We start from the raw sequence: 25,433 nt of genomic DNA, 5'->3' as shown, positions 1-25,433 counted from the left end.
GGGTGTGCGTGGGCAACTGCGCCACCAGCCACAATTATTTTGCAGCTGTCATCCTTTAGGTATTTCGGTTTTTGTTACAAATAAAATATTTTTATTACTTAATTTTTTATTATAATTAAAATAAATCGATTTATTCATCGTTTTCTCTTCTTGCCGCCATGTTTGTTTTTGTTGTTGTTCTTCCCCTTAATGCGTCTGCGCACTCCTGCCGCCTCCTCCGTGTCGTCGTCCGAGTCGGCCCCGCGCTTCTTGCCTTTTATGTTCTTTTTGTCTTCTAGTTCTTTCATTTCCTGGGAAAGAAGAATTACATTATCGAAATTAAGTATTGTTATTAAGAGCTCTATAATAAATTATACAACGTCGAAAAGTACTGGACAGTTAGACATTATGAATATTAAATGCTATCAATTATTTTGGATTACGAAGAGGCAGACAAAGGAACTGCTGTCGGTAATATGGTTTTCGTGCTGCTTGATCACATAAAACTTCTGTTAGAAGACGGAAACATTAAGATGGGAGCTTGTGACCAACAAGGGTAAAGTAGAAGCAACTGCTTGTCGATCAGCTGTTCTATGCTCTTGCTAGAATGTTCTAGAAGTACTTACAATCTTAGTGAGCCGCTGCGCCTCGGACACGCGCTCCTGCAGCACCATGACCTCGCTCTCCTCTGTCTTGTACAGCGGCAGCTGCTTGCCTATCAGCTGTTCTATGCGCTGGTATAGTTCCACATCATACTGGAATAATAAGAAAATATATAAAGTGGGATAAGTAGTACAAAGTAATTGAAAGCCGTTGATGACAGAAAAAAAACATTGCTACAATAATTGCTAAGTTGATATCAGAGGACCAGATACAGATATAACTGAAATGAAATAATGATCGTACTGCAAATCTTGTAGCAAAACAAAGTACAATGTACTTGGCGTATGGCAGTAATGTTCTTACAAAATTACATCAAAATAAAGGACAATGGGCGATTCCGGTCCAAATGTCCACCACGAATGAGACCTATATGGCTAGATAGGCCGTTAAATATAGAACATTTTTTGTTATGAAAGTAAAAAAATATATAATGCCAGAAAAAAGTTATAGCAAAATCAAATAAAAACATTTTATAGATTTTTGCAATTTCATTTTTTCAATTACTTTTCGTGATGTTCGATTTTCATACTTTCTGTGACTTCTGACAAAATAGAATTGTTCATAATAATGATAACATACAAAAACTATCGAAAATTACGAATACATTTTTGGCTGTAACTTTTTTTTGGCATTGTTTTTTTTACTTTCTTAGTAAAAGTAACTCTAAATTAAGTGGACTATTTAATTATATAGGTCTCGTTCGTGGTGGACATTTGGACCAAACTTCATACATTCTTGCCCAATCTCCTTTAAATCGTTATATTTATATCCATGAAAGTACTCTATTTCCACTTCCACGAGTATTAGTCATCTTTAGGTAAGCTAAATTCAACTGACCTGTGAAACGAAAGTGATAGCCTTGCCGGCCCTCCCGGCTCGAGCCGTGCGACCGACACGATGAATGTAGTCCTTACTGTGCAGCGGGATGTCCAGGTTTATGACCACATCCACGTGAGGGATGTCCAGACCTCTGTAAAGCAGAGATTTACATGAATACACGTAAGTCGAATTGTAGTTTCTCTCATGATAGTGAGATTTCAATTCTTAATTTAGCATTTTGGAAGTTCTCGTTTGAGTACATATTTTGTTTGTTGGTTCATACTACTTGAATATTTTAGGAAGTCTTTTAGAAACTCAATCGTAATTTTGTCAGAACAAACTTCTTCAACTGAGTAAATTTTCTGGTATGTTCCTATGAGAATAAATCAAGAATAATACAAAAACTAGAGTAATGTTATCATATCATATCAGGAAACCCAGTACTTGCAATAAAAATTAATAACCTGCAAAAACACCAACATACCTCGAAGCGACATCAGTACAAATAAGCACCGATCGGCTTTTATTCTTGAACTTATTGAGCGCAGCGAGACGTTTGTTCTGCGACATCTGTCCGTGTAACGGAACGGCCGCGAGTCCCAGGTTGCGCAGCAGTAGCGCCGTCCGCAGTGCGCCCGCGCATGTCGCCACGAACACGATGAACGAGTTGCCGGACATCTCGTTTAGTATGTGGACTAGGTATACGTCCTGGGAAGGAAGAAGGGATATTAAAATTGAGAAAAATTACATAAATTATTTGAAGTGCCTATTGAGTTTTTTTGGTTCCTATAAATGTACTTTTTTGATTTATCTACCGTATGTTGGATATGATCACTAACCTACATTGCATAATGATGAATACCTTATGTTCAATTTATTTAGTATATTGATGTAAAAGTTCCACCCACTAAAGCCCCACTTATATTATAAAGGTAAAACTTTGTGAATGTGTATATATTATTAGGTGTTCCCGTGGAAATGGCTGACTGGATTTTTTAAAAATTAGGCATTAATTAATATAGCTTATACATCAGAATAACGTGTCTCCTCAGTAAGCAGGTAAAACATTGGGAAGAAAGTATTTAAAAACCTTACCTTATACTTAACAGGTATAAACAGGTAGTATTGCAGCAGTTTCTCCACCGTCTGGTACTTAGTTGACACCTCCACCTTCACAGGATCCTGCAAGGAGGCCCTCTGCAGTTTCTGCACCTTCTTCGTCATGGTGGCAGAGAAGAGGTATGTGCGGCGCTCGCGGGGAATCACGCGGAGAATCTTGTCTACCTCCACTTCAAAATCCATGTTAAGAATGCGGTCAGCTTCGTCCATTACCTTGAAGAGTTTAAGATGATTATTTTTGGCAGCTTTCAATTCATTTAAATTATTTTAAAGTAAACTAAAATTATATTTACATAAAAAATAAACTCAAAAATTGGCATGGAAAAATTGGTCCTCATCGCTAGCAGTGCTTAGAAGTTTTGCTTTTATAATTTTGGAAGCTTGATATAAGCAAGAAGATTTCTGACAATAGTGTAATTCTTATGGCATGTTAAAAATAATTTGATGATTGCAATGCACTCAAAAATAAGCATGGATACTGATGCTCTTTCTTTCTAAATATGAGAAGATGGCTGTCTCCTGCAGTGGGACTATAAAACGCTAAAGATGAAGATAAATTCATATTTAACTCACCAAAAACTTAAGTGCCTTCAGATTGAATCCCTTAGTATTCTCCAAGTGATCGACCAGTCTGCCCGGGGTTGCTATGATGATGTGTGGCTTCTTAGACAGCATGAGAGCTTGTGCCACCATGTCCATGCCTCCCACTATCACTGCACATTTCACTCCTATGCTGGCTCCTGTAATTATAGAAAGTTTTATAGAAAAAGTTACTTCATAAAACTTTTTTGGATGCCAAACTGACTTGCCACATTAACTTGGATGTATTGAAAATCTAGTGAGGTCATGGTCATTCATAGGTTATGATATTATAAAGAGGTAAGTTTGTAATGTTTTAGGGGTAATCTGAATTTACCGAAACAATTTTGAAAATTCCTTTAACTGTTATAGAAGGCTATGGTTAAAGTGTTATGGGCTTATGTGTTTTACAAAACTTGGACTTCGAGTTAAAAAAAGTTTGATAAATCTTACCTAGAGCTTCAAACTGTTCAGATATCTGGAATGCCAACTCCCTGGTGGGCGTCAATATAAGCGCGAAGTATCGTTGTGGGTTTTCTAACAGTGCTTGTAAGATTGGCAGAGCAAAGGCACCAGTTTTGCCCGACCCAGTCTCTGCTAAACCAATGATATCCTTGCCCGTCAAGGCGACTGGTATCGCTTCCTTCTGGATCTTTGATGGCTTCTTCCATTTTAATTCTTCACACGCTTCACATAGTACATCTACTACCCCCTGAAAGAATTAATAACATAACCTCTACATGATGTTTTTATAAGTCGTATTTTATGCTATGAGTAAGATCTTAAGATTGAAGTGAATATACACAAAAGTGAATAATTAGCAGTCTTTCATAGTTTAAATAATTATGAGCTTCGCAAACCAGGTTTTACTAAAGTAACACATGTACGCACCAAGTCTTTAAACGTTGTGTTATCATCATCCTCATTGTCGTCTCCTGTTGGTTCTGCTGCCTCTACTGCCTGCTCTGTTTCTTCTTCATTCTCTGATTGCTGGCTATCGTTGTCACTACTCTCACTTTCTACATCGGGAGTCATTTTAATTTAGTAAATACAATTTGGAAGTTTCGCGAGCATGTGTATTTTTCGAAGTGCTCAACTGTCAACGTCAAAGTGAAGGTGGCCGTGCGCTTGAAAACTAATGTTGTTCGCGGTAGTTCAATTTTATTTACATCTGTGTTTATTTTATTTGTATTAATCTAAGAGAGGATAAAACTGCAAAGAAAGGCTATAGAAATGGTAAGGTAAATACATATTTTTTGAAATCTTTGCAATTAAATAAATTACGTTTAGACAGTGCGCTAGCAAATAATAAATACTTATAACATGTATTTGAACGTAGCTCCGTTCAAAAACCTGAATGTTTCAACGTTCTGATTTTATAAATTCTTTTATTGTTAAAATTTTGTTTGTTTTAGTGAATGTAAATTTTCACAATATAATTTTAAAATTAGTTCTACTTAATGAGACACGCATATAACCCTACATGGTGTATTATTTTAATAACTTTTTTGTGCAATTTATATACGTTTAGTAATGATTATATATTTGAACACCTCATAGTAAACAGCAAAGCGTCGTACTTTTGAGGTTATTCGTGAGTTGTTTTGTTATTTTGTTATTATTCGAAATTATCTCTGAGGTCATAAATAATACCTCTAAGCAAACGATAAATCATGGCAAAGCATCATCCAGATCTCATTTTCTGTAGAAAACAACCTGGCGTGGGTGAGTAATGTGAAACTTCTTATCGAAATGTAATAAAGTTCCCGTGTATGTTTCACAACTTTTTCACAATATTTCAGCTATTGGCCGCTTGTGTGAGAAATGTGACGGCAAATGCGTGATCTGCGACTCGTATGTACGACCCTGCACCCTGGTGAGGATATGCGACGAGTGTAATTATGGGTCTTATCAGGGAAGATGCGTTATTTGCGGAGGCCCCGGTGTCTCGGACGCCTACTATTGTAAGGAATGCACCATACAAGAAAAAGACGTGAGTAGGATTTGAATCAGATATCAAGGAACCTGGACCACCTTACCCACTTCCCACAACAGTATTGGTGCAAAAGTTTAGCCATTTGATTGCAACTTGCTAATAATATGATGATACCTAAACATTTGATCTTATCTCAATGACTCTATTTTCTGTCATCGTACGCACAATTATCTTTATGTATCTTTAGGAACATCTTTATTTGGTATCAACCTTATGTGTTATTATTTTCTTTACAGAGAGATGGCTGTCCAAAGATTGTGAACTTAGGTAGTTCCAAAACTGATCTATTCTATGAAAGAAAGAAATATGGGTTTAGAAGACATTAGCAGTAATTTATTTAGGATAATTGGTTTGTATTGTATTTAATGGTCTAAGGAAGTTCATACCATACATTTTGAAAGTATGGATAAATAAAACTATTTGCCCCAGCTTTTTGTATTTGTAAAATGTCTTATTCATAAAATTTCCGTTGGGTTCCATTAACCTTCCCCATAAGGTGTAATTAAAGTAAACCTCAAAAATTCTCTCTCAAAATTTAAGAACTCAATAAAAGACTCAAACACTCACTTATTATTTATTTCATAACAACTTTGTAATAAGTTACTCAAAACCTAAATAACTCAAATCTAATCTTAACGTGGAAACTTTCTACTTATAAATATACGATACTGTAATACCTAAATCTAATTCAATACCAAAATACAATATCTGTTTGAATTAATTTTTATTGTCTATTCTATGCTAATTACCACTATCAAACTATGGTACATAATTTTTTGTAGCTTCTGTATATTTACAAAGTCATTCTTTGTCTACAAAGTACTCATAATGTATAATAGAATGGTTTTTCATGCCAAAGATTTCCAATTCTCATGCAAACTACTTAGAGCTTCTAGCTTCCCCCGCTGACTATACTTGAGGAGGAACTGGCTGGGTTAGTCCAAATGTTGGCGTCATTGGAGCCAGAGTATGTTGGCCGCGCCGGGATTATCGGCGAGCGAACACACACACTGCAAAATTAAAGAAAATGTTGACTTTCTAGCAATAATTATAAAGTTATAAATAAAACTCACAGTAAAATTGATTTAGTTGAGATTTGGTATAAAGATGAATTTCAGATTGGAATTTTTATCGGGGTGCATGTAATATTCATTAAAACCGTGAGAAAGAGCTGGTATATATACACGATTGTCTGGTCAGCTGCCTTCTATTTCACCCTCACTTTGATTAATTTTCGAAAAATAATTTAATCTAAAAACACACGTGGTATTGTGAAGTGCTGAAAAAGTTAACGTTCTTAAAATTATTTTATCATGCGTTTTTAAATATGTAATTTTTTTATTTCTATAGGTATTTAGGAATAGTAATGCAGTTGGCGTGTCGTGGTTCATGCATTAGTTAATCGTTAACATTCCTTAGTTTTGTTGACTGACCTCCCCTCGTTCTTGTTGGAGTATCAGCTGAATCCAAACAATGTCCTAGGAACACCATTACAATTATATTAGGTTTCATATACTAGGCATTGTTAAGAGGAATCGAGAAAAAGTATACATGGTTGTGAATGGTCTGGAATTTGTTAGATCAGAAAGACAATCTTCAATTCGGCAGTTTCTTGTCTATTCTCAACATTAATGACAAAGTGGATGGAGATTGCTGCCACCTATACCATACCTACCTTAACATCCTGCAACTTCGTTCTTCTTGACGAGTAAACCTTAATTAGCATTGTGTTCTCTCCCTGTCTAGACATAAATCAACCTGCCACAAACTAGTTATTTCCCACTCTACTCTGCAGTTCACTCTGCTTAGTAGTCCCTGGTCTTTCACGCTGAACACTTGTCTATATGTCCGCATATAGAGGCAGAAGGATCAAATTACCATAATTTACCTTTCACTCGAGGCAGTGCTCTCTAACTTCTTCAGCAGCCACTCTGGTCAGTAGTTCACTGTTCAACCCTCACGCTGAACAGTTCATTATTCCTCGTGCGAAGGGTGGAGTTTTCTCTCTTATCTGGATATAGATCTGGATCAAACTGTCACTATCTACCTATACTTACGAGTTAACATCTTCTAGCTTCTTCAGCAGCCTCTCGTTCTCCCTGCTGAGCAACTCCTGGTCCCTCAGTAGCGCCTCTCTCACGCTGAACAGTTCGCTGTTCATTTCTGGATATAGAGGGATGAAACTCTCACTAGCTACCTATACTCACGAGTTAACATCCTCTAACTTCTTCAGCAGCCTCTCGTTCTCCCTGCTGAGTAGCTCCTGGTCCCGCAGTAGAGCGTCCCTCACGCTGAACAGTTCGCTGTTCTCAGTGCGGAGGGCGGTATTCTCCTCCATGTGTAGTTGTACCAGTTCTACTAACTCTTGTTGCGGGAGCTGGTACAGTTTGTTCGGTTCGATTTGCGTTGGCGTTCGGCGGTTACCTGTGAAATGGTAAGAAGTTCGGTAAATCCTGGAGAATTCTGATATGTAGTCGGAATTAGACCTTTGTCGCAAGGGCAATCTAAGTAAATTACTAATTCCCATAATGTGTTCTTACCATAGCTATCAATGCTGTAGTCAGTCTGCACGTGGAGCGCAGTCCTCAGATGCTGGTTTTCCGCTTGTAACGCTTCCACTTCTCTCTTCAAACTTAATATTAGAGCATCTCTAGCATCCTGCAAATCAGAAAGAACGTTTAATTAATTGAGGCCACAATATCAATGAATCGCTATAAAATACATGACTGTTTGTACCATTTTGACAATAGGTTTGGTTTTGATCTTCTTCGCGCGAGCTGCGTACCGAAGAGTGTTGATAGTTTCGCTCAAGTTCGATCTCGTTGGTGCTATGCAGGCGATCTGGAATTTACAGAAGAGCATTATTGTAGGTCCTCTTTCTCTTTGCTTATTATTCTGGTTTAAATAAACCAGTTACGACTTTGGTCTCACCATAAGCGTGACTCCGTTCCCCGCTAGGCTGTCGGCTAACAATTTGGTGAGCTTGCTGTCCCGATACGGTATGTGTCCTCTCTTTTTGCCATCACTAAGTTGGGCTATGCAATATCCTGTAAACACAAGATAGAACAATTGAAAAAAATGATTGATAGTCACGAAGAGGAGAATGTAAGTGAATTGTAGTAGATAGTAGACCAAGTAAGAAGAATGTAGTCTTTATGTAAAAACGTCAAAATTACCGCTGCCGTATTAACAGAAAGGTAACTGTCTATTTATAGACTACTTACCCAAGACCATGAGACTCCTGTTGATATTGTTGGCCTCCTCCAAGGTCTTGCCGGTGCTGTGGGTGCGCTTGGTCATCTCGCTGCCGGCGAGGTCCACAAAGTTGATCTTGCCGTGCGTGGAGCAGACCACGCCGCCGGCATCCGCCCGAACATCTCGTCTCACGCGGACACAGAGTAAGGTGTGTGAGCGAGACGAGTGCGCGTTCATTGCGTGTGCGCCTACTGCGCGGTTACGCATACCTGGGAAGTCAATAATGGTACTGGTATTCTTAAAAATTCAGGCGTCATAAATGGTCAGCAAAAACTGTGGCCATTTATATCATGCCATGTTTGTTGTCGGCTCTTCTCTATGATGCCAACTTTCGGAACCGTGTCCGTGTTTCGTAAGGAACTTAATAGTGGCTTTACCTACGTCTTTTAAATTTTGAGATTGATATGACAATAGGTAACTCACCTTCCTCTAACACGGCGAACAAGTCGTCCAACTGTTCACAGTCGACGGTAAATAGATTCTCTACGTAAAAACTTCTGCTTTCCTTCGACCATCTTACTTGTAAGGGTTTTCTGGCACTGCCTGGATTTAGTAGATCTATTACCTGAAATCGAAGGCTTTTTTGGAAAAATTGTACCAACAACGGATTTAAAATAGCTGGTAGTCATTAGGATTTTTCACTCGGTGCATAGATATTTTACTTCTGGATGTGAATTTAACTGCATGAAACAGGTACCTACTTACTACCGACTTTAAATACAAAGGCTCTTTTGAGTCATAATCAAACCGTAGAACCAATTAAAATTGGCACCTGCGTATTAAAACGGGAACATTCAGTATATAAGTAGGGTCATAAATACCTTTTCATTATATATTTCTAAGAAGGAAGCTTTCAATATGAAGTGCGACTCGGGCCTCTCGTTGATCAGCCGGAACAGGTACACGAAGGATCGCACCACCAGCCCATGCTCTGGAGCGAATGGACTCGCGCCACTTTCCACCTGTATTGTGAGCAAAAAGTGTGTAGGTAACCATCCTGTTATGACAATTTCCTCCATGTTTCGGAAGGAATGGAAAATTGGTGGATCGTGGATGTCATTAGAACATCTTCGGTATCCATTTCAAAGGCTATCAGGTTACCCAGGTTGAGGAGGTCAAAGGAAGTCGCACTATGCAAAACAGTGGTAGTCAACTGAATAAGGTTTAACATAGTTTGGGAAAAGGCTGATGTTGAGGAATGATCCCTATCTTTATTTAGTCAGAATTTTACTAAAGCAGTTTGCAAATAAGTCTTAATAGACTTCACCAATTGAAGACAGTTGACCGCACACCTACACCATTAGGTGTAGGTTGGCGACTATTAATGTGATTAATAAAACAAAGTAAAGGTTTAAAACCTGCACTCTATTTAAATGCATAATATTATGTGCACATCGCGTGACGTCACTAGTTACGCGCCATGATTTCAGCGCGGTTGTAGGGACCTTCCATGTTAATTGGCACTCGTTTGTGTCAAAGTTATGTGTGACATCGTAATACTTACTTGCTTGCTGTTATATCACCTACATTAGGTATAATTTCTATTTTCGTAGGTAGTTTCAGAGTTAAACTAATTAAATTGGCTGGTTATCGGCTGTTTCGAACGTCAAAACTATAGGAATCCTCCAAACGCCCACCCTTTAAGTTTAGAATACCATTTCTATATCTTATCACCGACGCGATCAAAATGTGTTTAGCTCCTTACACTTAACTAGTCATTAATGAAATATGAGTAGGTATACCTACTTATCTATTACATATATACATTTTCGTTGCTAATTAATATGAAATAAAGGTTTAAACAGAGGTTAGCAAAATCTAGGCACTGAATCGATTCAGCCCTTTATATGGCGCCTATTGGATGATCGCATTGGCGCTGCATCAGCTGCTTTCGGTAAATTACGAGCCAAGGTCTTACACACACATGATTTGAAGCTTTCGACAAAAATCTCCGTTTACAAGGCCATAGTCCTCCCAAATCTTTTATACTCGGCTGAAACATGGGTCCTCTATCGGAAACATATACGGGCGCTGGACCGATTTCATCTAAAGTGCATAAGAGACATTCTGAAAATCAAATGGTCGGATCGGATTAGAAATACCGAAGTGCTACGACGCGCGAATGTCTGCGGCATAGAAGCGTACCTGATGCGGCGACAGCTCAGATGGTGCGGTCATGTTTTACGCATGGATGATGATAGGGTGGCCAAGCGCATCTTCTTTTCTGAAATCCAGAACGGCAGACGGAAACAAGGTGGCCAGTTCTTACGCTTCAAGGATGTTCAGAAAAGACACATGAAAAGGTGCAACATTGATCCTCAGAACTGGGAGACAAAAGCCATTTGCCGCCCTGAATGGAGAGGCCTACTTAAAAATGCGATCAAAGATTTCGAAGAGCAAAGGAAATCCGCACTGGATGCGAAGCGTGATGCTCTTAAGGCTAAAACACCAGTAGCCATTCATTATAACTATGTGGACGGTATCCTAACGTGCAACCATTGCTCGCGCACGTTTACACATAAAATAGGGTACTGCAGCCATCAAAGGGCGCATAGAAGAGCTGATCATCCTAGTTCTTCTCTCAATGATAACTGAAAGCAGTCACCATAGCCGAAATCGGCAGGGAGTATATATTGGATGAGCTTTTCACAAAAGCATTGTGACAGCGTTGTGTAGCACAAATGACATCGACAGACAAACATGCATGTCGCGTGCCGCGTTACGCCATTGTTTTAGCGTGATTACGTTTGTCGCCGGTTTGTTGTCAAACTGTCCAGCTGAATTAATGGCTCATTTTATTGTAAAGCCACGGAATATTAGCTGTAAGGTTTATGCATTTACTTATCTGTCAAAATTTTACACGTGTAACTTGACCTTTGAAACTCCGAGTAAATAAATAACAGATACCCACATATAGTATGTTAGCACCCACATAATTGTGATTGAACACATGGGACCCATGATGACGTCAAAAATACAAATAAGATCGGGACCACACACACCTTTTTCACACACGGTCGGTTCGCCCCATGGTAAGTTATTAAAAAACTTGTGTTACGGGTGCTAACACAACTGATAACTACATATAGCTACATGTATACACAGTTATAAATACCTACATATGCTCACCCAGACCACGGCCAACAAGCTCAGTCATTAGCTGTTGCGCCATCAAGTCATCAAAATAACCTTTTACACCCCTTAAAATGTCTACTATCCACGCCCCTTCTAAAAAAAACTAAAGATGTGCTTATCGCAGAATCACTGGCAATCATAATCAATGCACCGCCACGATCGATAACGCGACGAGGTCGGATCGACTGTCATTCGGTGCACTGTTATTAACTCCCGTTCACACTGGGGATGGTTTGTATGTCATTTTCTGATGTATTGACACTGATATTCGTGGTCACCAGTGTTTGTTTCCATACTAGTTATATATAGGGTGGTCAATTCAGTAATACATCGATTTTTCCGCTGACAAGTAAAAAACCAATCAAAAGATCAGAATTTTTAAATCATCTTTAGTTTTGTTCTTCCGACCAAGGGCGGATCCAGCTTCGGTGCCAGGGGGGGGTCACACAGTCGTGATCAAAGCATTGATTTATAAATATTAATTGTAAAGCTAAAGTTGACGACATTTGGTTTTATATAATAGCGTATACTTGTTATAATAAAAAAGCAGATACAGTATAAATATAAAAAGCGCGAGCGCAGCAAGCGCGAAATTTTTACGAAAGTTAAGAAAAGTGTTTTCATGTAGAAAATGGCCCGAGCGGAGTGAGCGCAATTTCTTGTATTTATACTAGACACACGTGATAAAGAAAAAAGCGCGAGCAAAGCGAGCGCGAAAATTTTTATCCAGGTCAAGGACTAAAGTAAAAAAAAAATTTTTTGTAGAAAATGGCCCGAGCTGAGCGAACGCGATTTCTTGGACATATTCACAGTTGCGAAATTCAAAAAAGCGCGAGCGAAGCGAGCGCGAAAATTTGTATTCAGTTCGAGAACTAAAAGTACCTAGATGAAAGCATTTTCTTGCTATATAACAAGTAAACGTAAAGTACGTAGAAAAGGGCGCGTAATGTGTATTTTTTTATTGCGGCAACAGTAAAACATTTTCTGTGAAAATTTCAATTGTCTTACTATAGGTAAGTGTTCATGAGAGTTCTACAGCATGTAGACAACCCGGACAGCGGATTCTTTGTAACATGGTCCCGCTTCCTGCTTTTGGGTACAAAGAATAAAGAAGTAAATAAAGAATAGTGAGTGAGCGCTGCGAGCACGAATTCTCCAGCAAAACTACTCTACCTCTATCTATCTATCTACCTAGGTATTCACTCGGAATAAAAACATAAAACATCGTGTTTAACCATTACAATTAGTGGTTCAGCCAGGTCCTGGACCTGGCCCAGGGGGGGGGGGGTCATGACCTTGTGACCTACCCCCTGGATCCGCCGTTGCTTCCGACCCTTTTCCCAATTTTATTTGGTGTAGGCGTAATATGTTTTCCGCTTTCATTCCTCTCTGTCGGTGCTCAAGTGCTCATACCATATCAATACATTGGCTCCTATGTTATTTGTATAATCTCTCAGACAATCCATTCATATTTTCCCCAGTCTTAGTCTCCTGTCATCTACTTACTTTCATATTTAACACATTCTTTGTTGCATTTGTTTCATCCTTCTTCATTACATGTACGACAACTGCTTCTCATCCTTTTTGTAACTGGTGCTACTTTCAGACTCTCTCTAATGTTAATATATTTATGCAAAATATAAAGTGTTAACATAAACCGTTATATCATGTACTAACTTCTGCCAGCGGTTTCACCCGCATCCCGTGGGAACCTCGGCACGAACCCGGATAAAAAGTAGCCTATAGCCTTCCTCGATAAATGGGCTATCTAACACCGAAAGAATTGTTCAAATCGGACCCGTAGTTCCTGAGATTAAACAAACAGACAAACTCTTCAGCTTTATAATATTAGTATAGATACTCACCAGTCCCGGAGGTCCAGTCAAAGTGTGTGTTTTCCCGCTGCCGGTCTGCCCGTAGCAGAAGGCTGTGCAGGAAAACCCCTCCACTGCCATCTCTAACAGTCTCTTAACACCAGAAAATTCTAGAACGTCTTCCTGTTTAAAAACGAAGATAGTAATATAATTAAAATAGAACATAAAGCACAGTAGATTGACTGTTAGAGATTTTAGCAAAAAGGTGTGCAATTAAGAATACTGAAATACAATATTTATATGTACCTATAGAATGTTAGGTAGTTTAAAAAAAAATCAGGGTATTCCAAGTTAATGCTGATAGTTCTCCAAATTTTAATTTCTTAAGGGGTTTCCAATCAAACACTGAAAGAGTTAGGTACAAATTCGAATTCTTATAAGTCCTAGTATAGTCCTTATAAGGTTCCTGACCTTCCTATTTACCTTTTAATCGTACATATCTACCAGTTACTGAGATAACGAACTGATTATGCTAGGTCTAGCAGCTAGGCTTACCTGCGTAGCCTCAGGCTCGAAGACAACATTATAAGAGAAGACCTTAGCCTTCTGGCTGGGCGTGGTGTTGTTCACCACCACCTGGCCCTTCCCCGGGAACTCGAGCAACGAGCGCTCCCCACACGATCGCTCCTTATCGCTGATTGGACGAACCCTGACAAAAAATGTTGGTGTTATTAAAAAAGAGAAAAGCACATGTTTAAAAAAAAACTATCGTATGTCTTTTTAACTTTTCGTCAACATAAATTGTAGCCCTGTAAACTTTTCGCTGCAGGTTGTTTATATAGTTTTCAGAATGGAAAAATAATAGTCAGTTATATGGTTTCTCAGATTCTCTAGAGCTCAATTGCGAATAAAATTCTCTAAGGGTCTATGACCATGGGTGGGCACGGATTTGAAGAGATTTTATTTTATTTGGTTACACAATTTAATTAAATATTTTTTCGTTACATCGGAATATTTTTAATCATACGATTTGGTGTTTGATTTTCATGATTATTCCGAAAACGTCTAGACTACCCAAGTAGACACCATCATTAAAACTTCATAACTCAAACTGAAGAAATTACCAAAATATTTACCTACTACAAGCTATGATTAACACCCAAAATCTTATATGTTAGACAAGTTTAGTACATTATATAGTTGTTAAGTTCGGAAACATCGATCACTTTGGGGCGGAGTCGTCCTTTCAGTTTAGAACTGATTGTGAGAGAAATGTCGAAGGGCGAACGAATGCCTTTTGTTTTTCGTAAGTTGAAGAAATAAACAAGGTTTTATTTAAGTTAAAAACAGTGGAAAACTTTTTATGTGTCCTCTCCATAAAGAGCCAAAGTTGACTGTTTTCTTCTTCTTATCTAGTAACAAGCCCAATGTCAGAGTTTTCCCCAAAGAGAGTTATATTGGTTACCTAAGCCATTCCTTAGTGAAGGATTTGTATGACATTCCGTCACTAAGGAGAGACTTAAGTAATCATTAAATGTCTCGGAGTGGGGAGGTTACTTCCTAACAGTAAGTGGACAGTACACCGTCACCAAAGAAGTCAGTCTAATTTCTAGTACTGAATTGCATGCCCAGAAAACTATGTTCACATTAGATAGCTGGCTGCCTGAATCCGAATTCATAAGTAATTCAGGGCCATTATTTACCTACTTTAGTGTTAAAATCGCAGACATATCATTGTCCCGCTGAACACATTGTCAAGGTGTCGCCCGCTTATCGATTTGCTAATCAAAGAAGCGAGTCAACAACCCAAATACCTATGTTTTATACCGATTAACATCGATATAATAGCGTTTCGATGTTTCACTCGCAATTGCCGTTATTTATGTTTGAGTTGTCTGTGTAATTATGTATTCTAGATGTTTTCCCGCGGTTTCTCTCGCGTCTCCAGGGAACTACTTCCCTTACCTGATGTAGGTAACGTAGTCTAAGTTTTTCGGGGATAGTGTAGCTTTCGAACAGTGAAAGAATCTTGGAGATCGATTCAATAGTTTTGAAGCCTTTTGGGTACAAACGAACAGAAAAATGATTCCTCTTTTTAGTTTTTTATTAGTATAGTAGTATAGATTGCAAATGGCTTATTGGTGACATAGTTTCGACAACGGTGATGCACGTGTAAGCTTGCAAGGGTGTCGTCATATCAATTAATGTAGTTATGTAAACCAATTTAATAATTAAATAAGAAAAGTTTTCCATAACCCACAAGCAACGGTAATGGAAAACTTTTCTGTATTTATTATACGACATAGGCAGGATTTTTAAGATGCCTGAGTAATGGCCTAATATAGTTTGACCAGAGACCTACATACCCTCCATCAAAACCAACTAAATCTGTGTGGTCGACTAAGTGAAAACTCTTTTTATTGTTTAGCCCGCGGCTTCGCCCGCGTAGAGTTCGGTTATACCGCGTTTCCAAGAGATTTCTTCAAAAGTCCGGGATAAAAACTATCCAATGTTCTTTCTCAAGGTCAACTCTATCTCTGTACCAATTTTATTAAAATCAGTTCAGTGGTTTTGACGTAAAAGCGTAACAAACAGACAGACAGAGTTACTTTTAATATTAGTAGGGATAGGAATCTGCGAATACCGTAAAGTAACTAATGGCTGATTTCTGAAAATATTATGGAGCTTTGCGTTACCGCTAATTCTCCGCTCCACTAAAACTCAGTATTATTTAGAGTTTAACTTAAAGCGTAATCAAATATCTCATGAACTCACCTGACAACGACGTTAATGTTATCCTCGTCAGAATTGAGCGTGGTGCTAGACCCTCGAGTGCTGCGGTCCAAACTGCCTGCTCTGCTGCTGCCGCTGAAAATACAACTATTGTAGCATCCAAACTCACATATAAGATAAGGGTAATCGTTACTATGTCAACTACCAGGTTTATAGTGTCCAGTTTAGCTGCGGGTACCGAATAGGGCATGCATTATCGGTAAAATAAAAATTACCGGTAAAAATTCGGTAAATAAAATATTTTTACCGGTAAACCGGTAAAACGGTAATTTTTGTATTTTTTTTAAATGTGATATTATATCAATAAGATTGGGTAGTCTAAAAGCAAAAAATAATTTAAAATACAAGGTATAAGGTGGTAAACATTTTTTGTGACGTGGGCCGTAACAAAAAAACATGTCAGTACCATCCGTACGCAATGTCGCCGACAAAGTGCAAGAGAAACGGCTGCGATGGTTCGGCCATGTAAAAAGAAGACCACCTGAATACATCGCCAATGTTGTGTATCAATATCAATCTCAATAAGTATACCCGGTCAAAGGCGCAGAGGCAGGCCGAAACGGTGCTGGTTGAGTGTCGTAATGAATGTCATGAAAATCTACGAACTCGAAGAGGAAGATGTCCTGGATAGATTGAAGTGAAAGAAGAAGATACGGAAAGCGGACCCCGTCACAAGACGGGATAAACGCTAAGAATTACCGTGAAAAAAAAAAACATTTTTTTCATTGAAGTGAAAGCCCTTTTTTATGGTAAATCGTAGGCATTTTATGGACCAGGGTCGCGGTAACTGTTTCGAACAATCCTGCAGCCCCGGCAGGCCTTGACCCTGCGCGTGGAACAACTGGGGCCGCCGACACGGGTCTGTTGTCTATGCAGACGGAGGAACGATGAGCCACCCGAACTCACCGTCCACAGACCGACGCCTACGGTGGCCGGGAGTCGTCTCTCGACACTCGGCGCCCGTGGTGTCTTCCTGGTCCACTACAGTGGCTGGGATGAGAGGTGCGAACTCACAGGCGCTCCATCGTCTCCTTCTCGAGCATGAGTGCTTCGCAGAAGGAGGCGACGCCTTCCGATTCCCTCTTGCTCCGGACCATGGCTTGAACCAGGGTCGGACGCGAGAGGTCGTCGCTGCCTATTGGCTCGACGACGACACGGCGGTACCCTTCTCAGGCAGTGCACACCTAGACTGTGTGCTCCACCGTGTCCTCAGAGCTGTCCGCATAGTAGTTAAGTAAAAGCCCTTGCTCAATAAGGTCATAGAGAAGGTAAAATAAGCATAAGCTACATTTTTACCTAAAAGGAGCTGACAGCTATTAGGAAATTCAGAATAACCGAATGAATCAAATTTGTTTAGATAATATAAATTAAGATGAGAATGAAGATTTGTATCTAACCTAGAGATAGTTAAGGAGCCACATAAGTTTACTTTCCTAAAAAACAGCAACTTTAACACTCTTACAATATGTAATGTATGCAATATTACATTATGTTCAGGCTACATAATGAAGATTTGACGTTAAATGAACAAATTGCTATATATTATCACAAAAACGTAAAAACCGGTAAATTACCGGTTACATATTATTTTTACCGGTAAATTAAAAATCGCGAAAATGGGCGGTTTTACCGGTAAAACCGAAACCGGTAAACCGGTATTGCATGCCCTAGTACCGAAGAAACTTAGATACGCTCTTCAGTGTCCTTCTTGTAAAACCTTCGGATTTAATGTTGTTCAGCGAGTTTAGAATATTAAGTCAATACTGGAATTAGTGTTCTCAAATCAAAGTAATTTCCTGACTCTATATAGCTACATTGATATGCAACATTTTTGGGGAGGTGTTCATCGAATTTTGGGTCTAAGTAAAAGATCACAATTTGTACGAGTACACAGTCATAAAGTCTCCTTGTATCCCTCGCCCTCGGTGCAGCGAAACTGCGTAAATGCGACTATCTACACTAAACCATAAGACAAATAAACCAAACTGCCCCCTATAATAGAAAACTGCCATTTTATGACATGTAAGTAGGGGTTGTTTCCCTTGTTTGACGACAATTGACCTCGATATGTGTTTACACCTATTAGGTATTTCTGAGCTATGACAATATTGTTTGATGTTCAAATTCGCCCATTTTTTATGCATGGACAGTAATTGTGTTGGTTCAATCGATTAGTTTCCTTGAACTAGAACTTGCAACCTACTGAAATTTATGTGGCAAGTTTTATAGTTTAATGCATTTTTATTTTCATTTCTTCTCTATGTTTATTTTTTTATGTTTATCTATTTTAACAATTTTGGACCGTAGCTTAATTCGTATGATGATTTTTCCAAACTAAGACTGTCTTTAGGTGCCATTCCGAACACACATAATGTCCATCCTTATATATTCTCACAACTACTGAACAAAATGAAATGCAAATTCACAACAAACGAGCCAAAGGTAATTTCTAAATGACTCCATCATGAGACATAATCACGACCGCATCTAATTTAATAGTCAGTAACTCAATAATGTGACCAAGCCGCCAAGGAAATGTATCGTCATAGTGTTTCCCTTGCGTGGTAATCGGAAATCTCCCGCCAAAGCTGCCATCTTGAGTAATGGCGCTTGACGGTTGAATTTAAATAACAAATAGCTAATATTATGAGTAAGAGCTTACAAATTACTTTGTTTTACAATGTTACGAAGAATGAAGGAATTAGAAGTAATGACCAGTTTTATTGCGACCTATATGAATAAAGTGCGATAAAACTTATGCGAAATTAATCCAACGAAGTTGCAATTTAGTGAATTAATCTAGTTATAGAAAAGAAAAGTAAATAGAGAGGGGTTTCTTGTTAGCGCACAATAAATAACATTTACTTAAATAAATACAAGTCAAACAGACTTAAAAACTTCCATTAATTAAACTTCAACCAAAACAAAAGCATGGCGTGCTTCCCACAGACCCGTTAGGGCAGAACACACAAAGTATTCCCAGAAACGATAACGTTAAGTAGTTGAATATTCAAATAGTTTTACTACTGATTGACAGCTGTTGCGCCGTAATGCTAAATGCCAAGGGCTCCCTTATTGACCGCGGCTTATATTAATGAGGGTTTCGCTTATTTCACATTGATTGGAAGAATACGTTTTTACTAAGCTTAAATTGCACGTTGAGAGAGAAAAAAGGCGGATTTTAGAATGTTATCTGAATGCATCCACGGATGAAGAGAAGATAGTTTTAGTGCAAGAAACTTGATGACTTTAGTGAAAAGACAAGTTGGCAAAATAATACTTAATACTTACGAAAAACAATGCTACGGATGCCACACGGAAATATTCTTTTACATATCGTTCGAGTAGTTCCTGAGTTTACTTATTTAGTTACGAGACGTGATATTTAGCTACATCTGTTGAGACTGGAAGCCGAACCCGATATTATTGGGCAGATGATGGTTAATAGAAAATCTGGGAGAAACTTGCACGCCTCGTAGTTAGGGTAGAAAAAGTTTCTGTGCTTTACATGGACCTTCTTATCTGATTTCCTCAACCCAGTTACCGAGGTGTTCTACCCATTATAGATTGGTTGTTTAGCATTTTGACCAGTCTAGAATAACCTGAACACTATTGATGGCCAAGGTTAATGCTACTCGTGGTTGTAAAGCTTTACATAAATAATTCAGTCTGAGATATGAATATGCCTCGTTCCGAAGCAAGAATTATGATATAAATTGACAAATTACGCGGACCATCGTGCTAAAGGTCAGTTTTGAAATATAAGTGACCTCTGTTTAAGCCACTATTTGTATTGTTAGATTAATGTTTTGTAGAAGTGTCAAATCTGATTTTGTATGAATGAGTGATTAGGTTTACGGGTGGAATATTTTATAAGGTTGAGGTTTGTCGATTGTTTTTATTTGGGAGCTTAATAATTACTTTCAGGTTGTCTACTACGTAGAATTGCGGCAACCGATAGGAATCTTTTTGGCAATAAGAGCGTACATATCGGCATGTGCTATAGTTTATATTGGGGTGTAAAGTTTCTTAAAGAACGGCTAGTTTTTTCATTCCAAAAAGGTGGGAGACGTATCGGTGGAAAGCGCTTAGTTTAAAGCCGTAGCCTATTCTATTTACTTTGTTTGAAAATTAGCACAATAAGTTTTGCTAGTGTTGAATGGGCAAAAGATTTATGGTGTCCTGAAGTGCCTCAAGTGTCTTCATTTTAGAACATATTCTTCAAAACTGTTGTACACAGAAGTGTTAGTTAAAAAAAATGCTATGCCTGATAATTAAGACAGCCTTTACTAAAATGAAAAGCTGAAACTCTTAAAGTTCACTTGATATCTTCACAGACCTTCAACCTCTGAATACTTGACTATCATGAAAATCGATACTCCTATTACCTATAAGTTTACATTTTGATAAAAATTTCGTTGCCATGTATGAATGGGGAGCGATTCATTAGCACCAACAATTTGGATCAAGGTTCCATCAATACTCCATTAAACTGTGAATGGAAAGAGTTAGTTCAGTTACAGTTAGTTTATTAGAATTTTTATAGTATTTGTAATTGCTAAAACGTAGGTTTTTTGTGCGGTTTAGATTGAAATGTCGTGAACTTTACCTTTTCATTTATCAAGAGTAAAGTTGAATGTGTGTTTAATCTTTACTGATATTTTAAATGCGAAAGTAATTATCTCTGTCTTTTACGCTAAAGCTACTGAAACGTTTGGTACGAAGGTAGTATTAGGGCCTAAACAAGGATATAGGCTTCTTGTTCCTTGTGCGGGAAGTACTTCTTTCAGGGTATCTAGGATTTAACCACGGAGACCAGCCAGTTCTTTATCATTATAGGCACTAAACCTTTAGGTGTAAGTGTTTACCGACGCTTACTTCTGTGCACTTAAAGTTTTTTTCCTAACATTCTTTATTCATTTAAAACTCTGAGCTGAAGTGACAAAATATTTCTTTCAAGTCATGCCACAAGTTGACAGCTAAAATAAGTTTCCAGCTACATTTTCAAGGACTTTTGCTTCAGAAATCACAGTAGACACCTGATAACTAATTCATAGGAAACGATGTATCAATTCTAAATGCAGGGGTAAAATAGAGGTGCTACTTAATTATACGTTAAGAGTAACACACTACAAACTTTTAGTCGGACGACAGTTTGTTTAAAGCCAAATCCAAAGGTTTTTATTTCATACTAGCTTTCGCGGTTTCACCCGCGTACCGTAGCCGGATGGTGACAAAAACTATCCTAAAACCTTCTCCCGGGTCTAAGTCCCCTCTAATTTTCAGCCAAATCGGTCAAGCCGTTTTCATGTTATGTCGTGACAACGGAAAGCGGGTTTCATTTTTAAATAGTATATAGATATAGATAGACCTATTACAGGTGCATAAGAAACGTCAATAGCTAGGTTTCACGAATCCAAAGCATGGGTCTTATGCAGAAGAACCGGCAAAAAACTCCATAGACACTCTTTTAAAAAAAGAAGTGGTTACAATATTTTACAAGTTGACTCCGAAAAAATTATACAATGCAAGTTGAACAAGGAAGTAATGAGAAAATGTCGATATCAACTGATTTTACTATGTTAACAAGTTCGAGCTCATAAATCGGTATGAAAATGAATGGTAGTATTTACGCACAAGACACCGATCAAGTATTTGGCCGCTATCAGACCGACTAAGGGCCAGGCCACAACAGTGCGTTGCGGCGTCGCATCGCAAAAACAACATTGCACAGCTATGCGATTAATATGATATGCGTCGTTGATTTTTGCGATGCGACGCCGCAACGCACTGTTGTGGCCTGGCCCTAACAACTGATTGAATTCACGATTTTCTTTTTTTCAACTATCGGGCTAACTGTCGGGCGACTATTTAGTTTGTAGCGTGTGGGGTTCTAAGTCGCGTGTTACACCCCTATATAGTGATTCATTATACGGGAGCGAAGGAAACTTGCGTATACATCCTAGTTGTTACTCATAGTTTTTAATCTTCGTTTTAAGTGGAAAAGAGGAAATTGCGTGTTTAGTTTAGTGTTAGTCACTTTATTGCTGAAAATGAATAATTTGTTGGTAAAGGTGAAATCTGATGACTCTTGAGACTTGAGAGATTAGTGAAAAGAAAGCCTATGACTAATGGTCATTATTATAGTTATAATTTTGGTAGTTAGTTATTGCAGAAAAACGTCTACCTACTGCTTTCAAAGCGTAGGATTTTTACCAAAGTATATAAAAGTTAGACCTAATAAGTTGCTAATATTCGATTACTTAGCTACATTAAACCGCTTTAGAATATTGAAAACTTATTTAGCATACCATACACAGTAAAAACACGTCATTTCTTTTATTTTCTTTATACGTTAACAAATGACGTCACAAACATTATTGACGTCGTTTTATTTTACAAAATATTAGACTATGTAGTTATTAGGAAATCAAAGCTAATTGCGAGAAAGGTTGCGTGTGGGCGCGTAACTTGAAGGCGCCTGTTAACCTTAGGTAATAGCAATGGTAAGTCTGATACACCGCTTTGTATTAATGAAGCTTTCATGATTAATCCTTACTAATAATTGTATGTTAAAGTTTTCTCTTATTGTCAAGCTCAGTTGATGCATAGGAAAGGGAAAGAGAAGGATGCCTATAGGTAATTATATTACAAAACATGCCCAATGCCCTTATCGTGATCACGAACCACGAGACAAATTCGAAAGAGAAAATTCAGGATCAGATATCCCATGTAACGTGTTTGTGTTTATCCGAGTTCGCAGAGTAAGTACGTAGTTCCCATGGGAAACAACATGGAAGCTAGTAATTTATACTTTGTTTAGCTAATTATAAACCACAATATCCTATGTGTAAAACAGCACATGGCAGGAGTCAGTACGCTAAGTTCCCAAGGTGTGGGTGTGACAGTCGCAGGGTCAAGAGCGACGATACCAGGTCAAGTTAACTTTGTAATAATTGATATCTATAAGAAGTATGTATTGTTAAGTGTGCAATAAAGAATATAAGAGTAAGAAGAATACTAGAGGGAAAAAGTAAGAGCATGGTTGTTGATGTACGACGGGCTTTATTTAAAAATATATTTTTATTGAAACACTGTTATCTCAGGAACTTTCTGTGTTAGTTAGCCTGCTTATCGATATAGATTTATTAAAGTGCGTGAAGTAATTCTTACAGGACGCGGCTGACACCGCTGATGGAAGCTAGTGTGGAACATTTATCTCGAAGTTTTATCTAAATATATTAATTTTATTTTGATCTGAACTAATATTATCAAGCTAAAAAGTTAATTTGCGGAAGTAGATAGGCCAATTAAAAACATATTTTAGTGTTAGATACATAGCCCTCTTTAAGAGGGGGCAATTTTATTCGGATAAACACGGTGTATATATAGTTCCCTAAAGACGTGAGTGAAACTGCTGGCCGAAGATAGTATCGAATATGCCAATATATTCCTACAATCATCGTACCTGCCATTCCTGGAGCGACTTCGTATGCTGTCGTCGTCTCTCCCCCAACCCTTGGTCAGGTTAGGTAGACCGAGCACGCTGCTGCCTTTCGCCATGCCACCTCCGGGCTGCTCCGTGCTTCGAGCCTTGCGGGTCTTTGGCTCTTTACCTTTGGGACAAGCAATAGAGAGCTTTATTATTCCTGTGTTTAGCTTGACAGTTTAGGAAAAGAGCGCTTTCAAACTAGCGGTTTTTTTACGTGTAACATATTACGCTTGGCAAATATTATTTCGCGAAGTTTCAGGTCACATATAAGTGTGGCCAAATCCGCTAGTGTGAAATCACTATAAGTGCTGAAGTGTTTTGGGACATTTTCCAAGAAAGAAGGGTTTATTTCAAGGCAACGTATCTAGTTTACTAGAATATTGAACAAGTATGTAGTTAGTTTTTGAATTTAACTAACTTTTGGTACTGCCCGCGAGAGTTTCAGCAGATTTGGACATCTTCCTCGAGAGCGCCGTGGGAGGCGCCCTCATGGGGGTGGCCTGGCGCTGCTGGTACACCATCTCCGTCTTTCCAGGGTGGAACAATTGCAGGTTCTTCAACGCCATGGCTTATATCCACCATTTTCACGGACAACCAACATTGGATATACAACCTTTTCACTTTATCAGTTCAACGACAATTACCGACACGACGCGTACGATTTTCGAAAAACTAAACGACAATGGTAAACACGAGTTTGTTTTTGATAACATTTTCACATTATGCGGGCTTTTAAATGAAGTACTTTGTAGAAAGTTTACGAGTACCACAAAATAATACAGTTATAAAACGAATTTTCATGTTAGTTTAGGACCGATAATTAGCAATATACATAAATTAGTAACATAATCTATTTAGCCTATAGATGTCATAATAATCGATGTTCCTATCATTGTCATGTGAACAGAAATGTGTAAACTGTATAATATTATATAAATAACGATTTTACACTTCACTTTATGGTTATTATTAATATTTTATACCAAAGGATCAATTAAAGAGTATTAAAATTAATATTTTGTTAATGGCGCGAACGTAACGCGGGAAAATATTTTCCACAATATGGCCGACGCTACTGTCACTAGCGCGCGCGAAGCACAGACTGAAGTGTTTTCAGCCAGGGGTTGTTAAAGCTAATTCATGGGGGTTTCACACTCGTATTGAACTTCATGTTAGTAAAATGAACAATATTTCTTAGAACTGAAATATATTGCAATTTTAAACAATTTTATGAAACATCCATGTAACATACAAAATAAAAAAGATTTTTAACGCATTTTGTTTTATTTTTTTTCCGTAAACCTATAGCATAATTATATACAGGCAGAAAAGTCGTAAGCGGCAAATAAATATTGTACTGTTTAGTCCCTTATTCTGTTTTTACATACCTATATCAGAAATACATCATAGACACTACAGATAGCTACAATATAGAAAAAAAACTTCACGCGATACAGACATCAACTTTTTTATAGCATATTCAATGCTGTTTGTTTTGATGTTCCAATTTCCATTAGCGCGAGAACTGACAAGTTATCTGTATGTATAAATTTTGTTTACAGTTTATTTGTTTTATCGACCGATATGAAATTACTTACTGCGACTTCCCTCACTTAGATATGTTTATTGATTGCTAATGCCTTGTGCCAATATTTTCAGTACGTACGTGGAAAAAAATATTTCCTTTCTTTTCAATCGACTTTCCAAAAAGAGGGAAATTCCAACAAATAAATTAATGATTCGAAAATATTTTAGATGAAGATTTAGGTCACAAAACAAGTGGTGGTAT

The 25,433-nt window shown here is 38.0% G+C and overlaps 3 protein-coding genes across 3 annotated transcripts; 1 reads left to right on the top strand and 2 right to left on the bottom strand.

Moving 5' to 3' along the window:
• Positions 1–88: 88 nt before the first annotated feature.
• LOC124637726 (probable ATP-dependent RNA helicase DDX47) lies at positions 89–4,272 on the bottom strand. Its single transcript, XM_047174354.1, has 8 exons — positions 4,051–4,272; positions 3,613–3,871; positions 3,154–3,320; positions 2,557–2,793; positions 1,946–2,169; positions 1,480–1,612; positions 606–734; positions 89–290 (listed from the first exon to the last, which is right to left on the bottom strand). The coding sequence occupies exons 1-8, from the start codon at positions 4,192–4,194 to the stop codon at positions 135–137; spliced, it is 1,449 nt and encodes a 482-aa protein (XP_047030310.1). The 5' UTR covers positions 4,195–4,272; the 3' UTR covers positions 89–134.
• Positions 4,273–4,716: 444 nt separating this feature from the next.
• On the top strand, positions 4,717–5,721 carry LOC124637778 (PHD finger-like domain-containing protein 5A). Its single transcript, XM_047174423.1, has 3 exons — positions 4,717–4,884; positions 4,962–5,152; positions 5,392–5,721. The coding sequence occupies exons 1-3, from the start codon at positions 4,833–4,835 to the stop codon at positions 5,479–5,481; spliced, it is 333 nt and encodes a 110-aa protein (XP_047030379.1). The 5' UTR covers positions 4,717–4,832; the 3' UTR covers positions 5,482–5,721.
• Positions 5,722–5,989: 268 nt separating this feature from the next.
• On the bottom strand, positions 5,990–24,783 carry LOC124637777 (kinesin-like protein KIF12). Its single transcript, XM_047174422.1, has 13 exons — positions 24,063–24,783; positions 23,621–23,768; positions 16,135–16,227; positions 13,915–14,068; positions 13,411–13,542; positions 9,232–9,372; positions 8,834–8,975; positions 8,380–8,619; positions 8,087–8,202; positions 7,892–7,996; positions 7,696–7,813; positions 7,363–7,579; positions 5,990–6,165 (listed from the first exon to the last, which is right to left on the bottom strand). Exons 1-13 carry the CDS (start codon positions 24,208–24,210, stop codon positions 6,048–6,050), a joined length of 1,872 nt encoding a protein of 623 aa, XP_047030378.1. The 5' UTR covers positions 24,211–24,783; the 3' UTR covers positions 5,990–6,047.
• Between the last annotated feature and the right edge of the window lie 650 nt (positions 24,784–25,433).

The sequence above is a fragment of the Helicoverpa zea genome, chromosome 16 (genome assembly GCF_022581195.2).
Source record: "Helicoverpa zea isolate HzStark_Cry1AcR chromosome 16, ilHelZeax1.1, whole genome shotgun sequence".
NCBI lineage: Eukaryota > Metazoa > Arthropoda > Insecta > Lepidoptera > Noctuidae > Helicoverpa > Helicoverpa zea.
The sequence above is the reverse complement of the archived record's forward strand: the minus strand, read 5'-3'. Positions and strand labels throughout refer to the sequence as shown.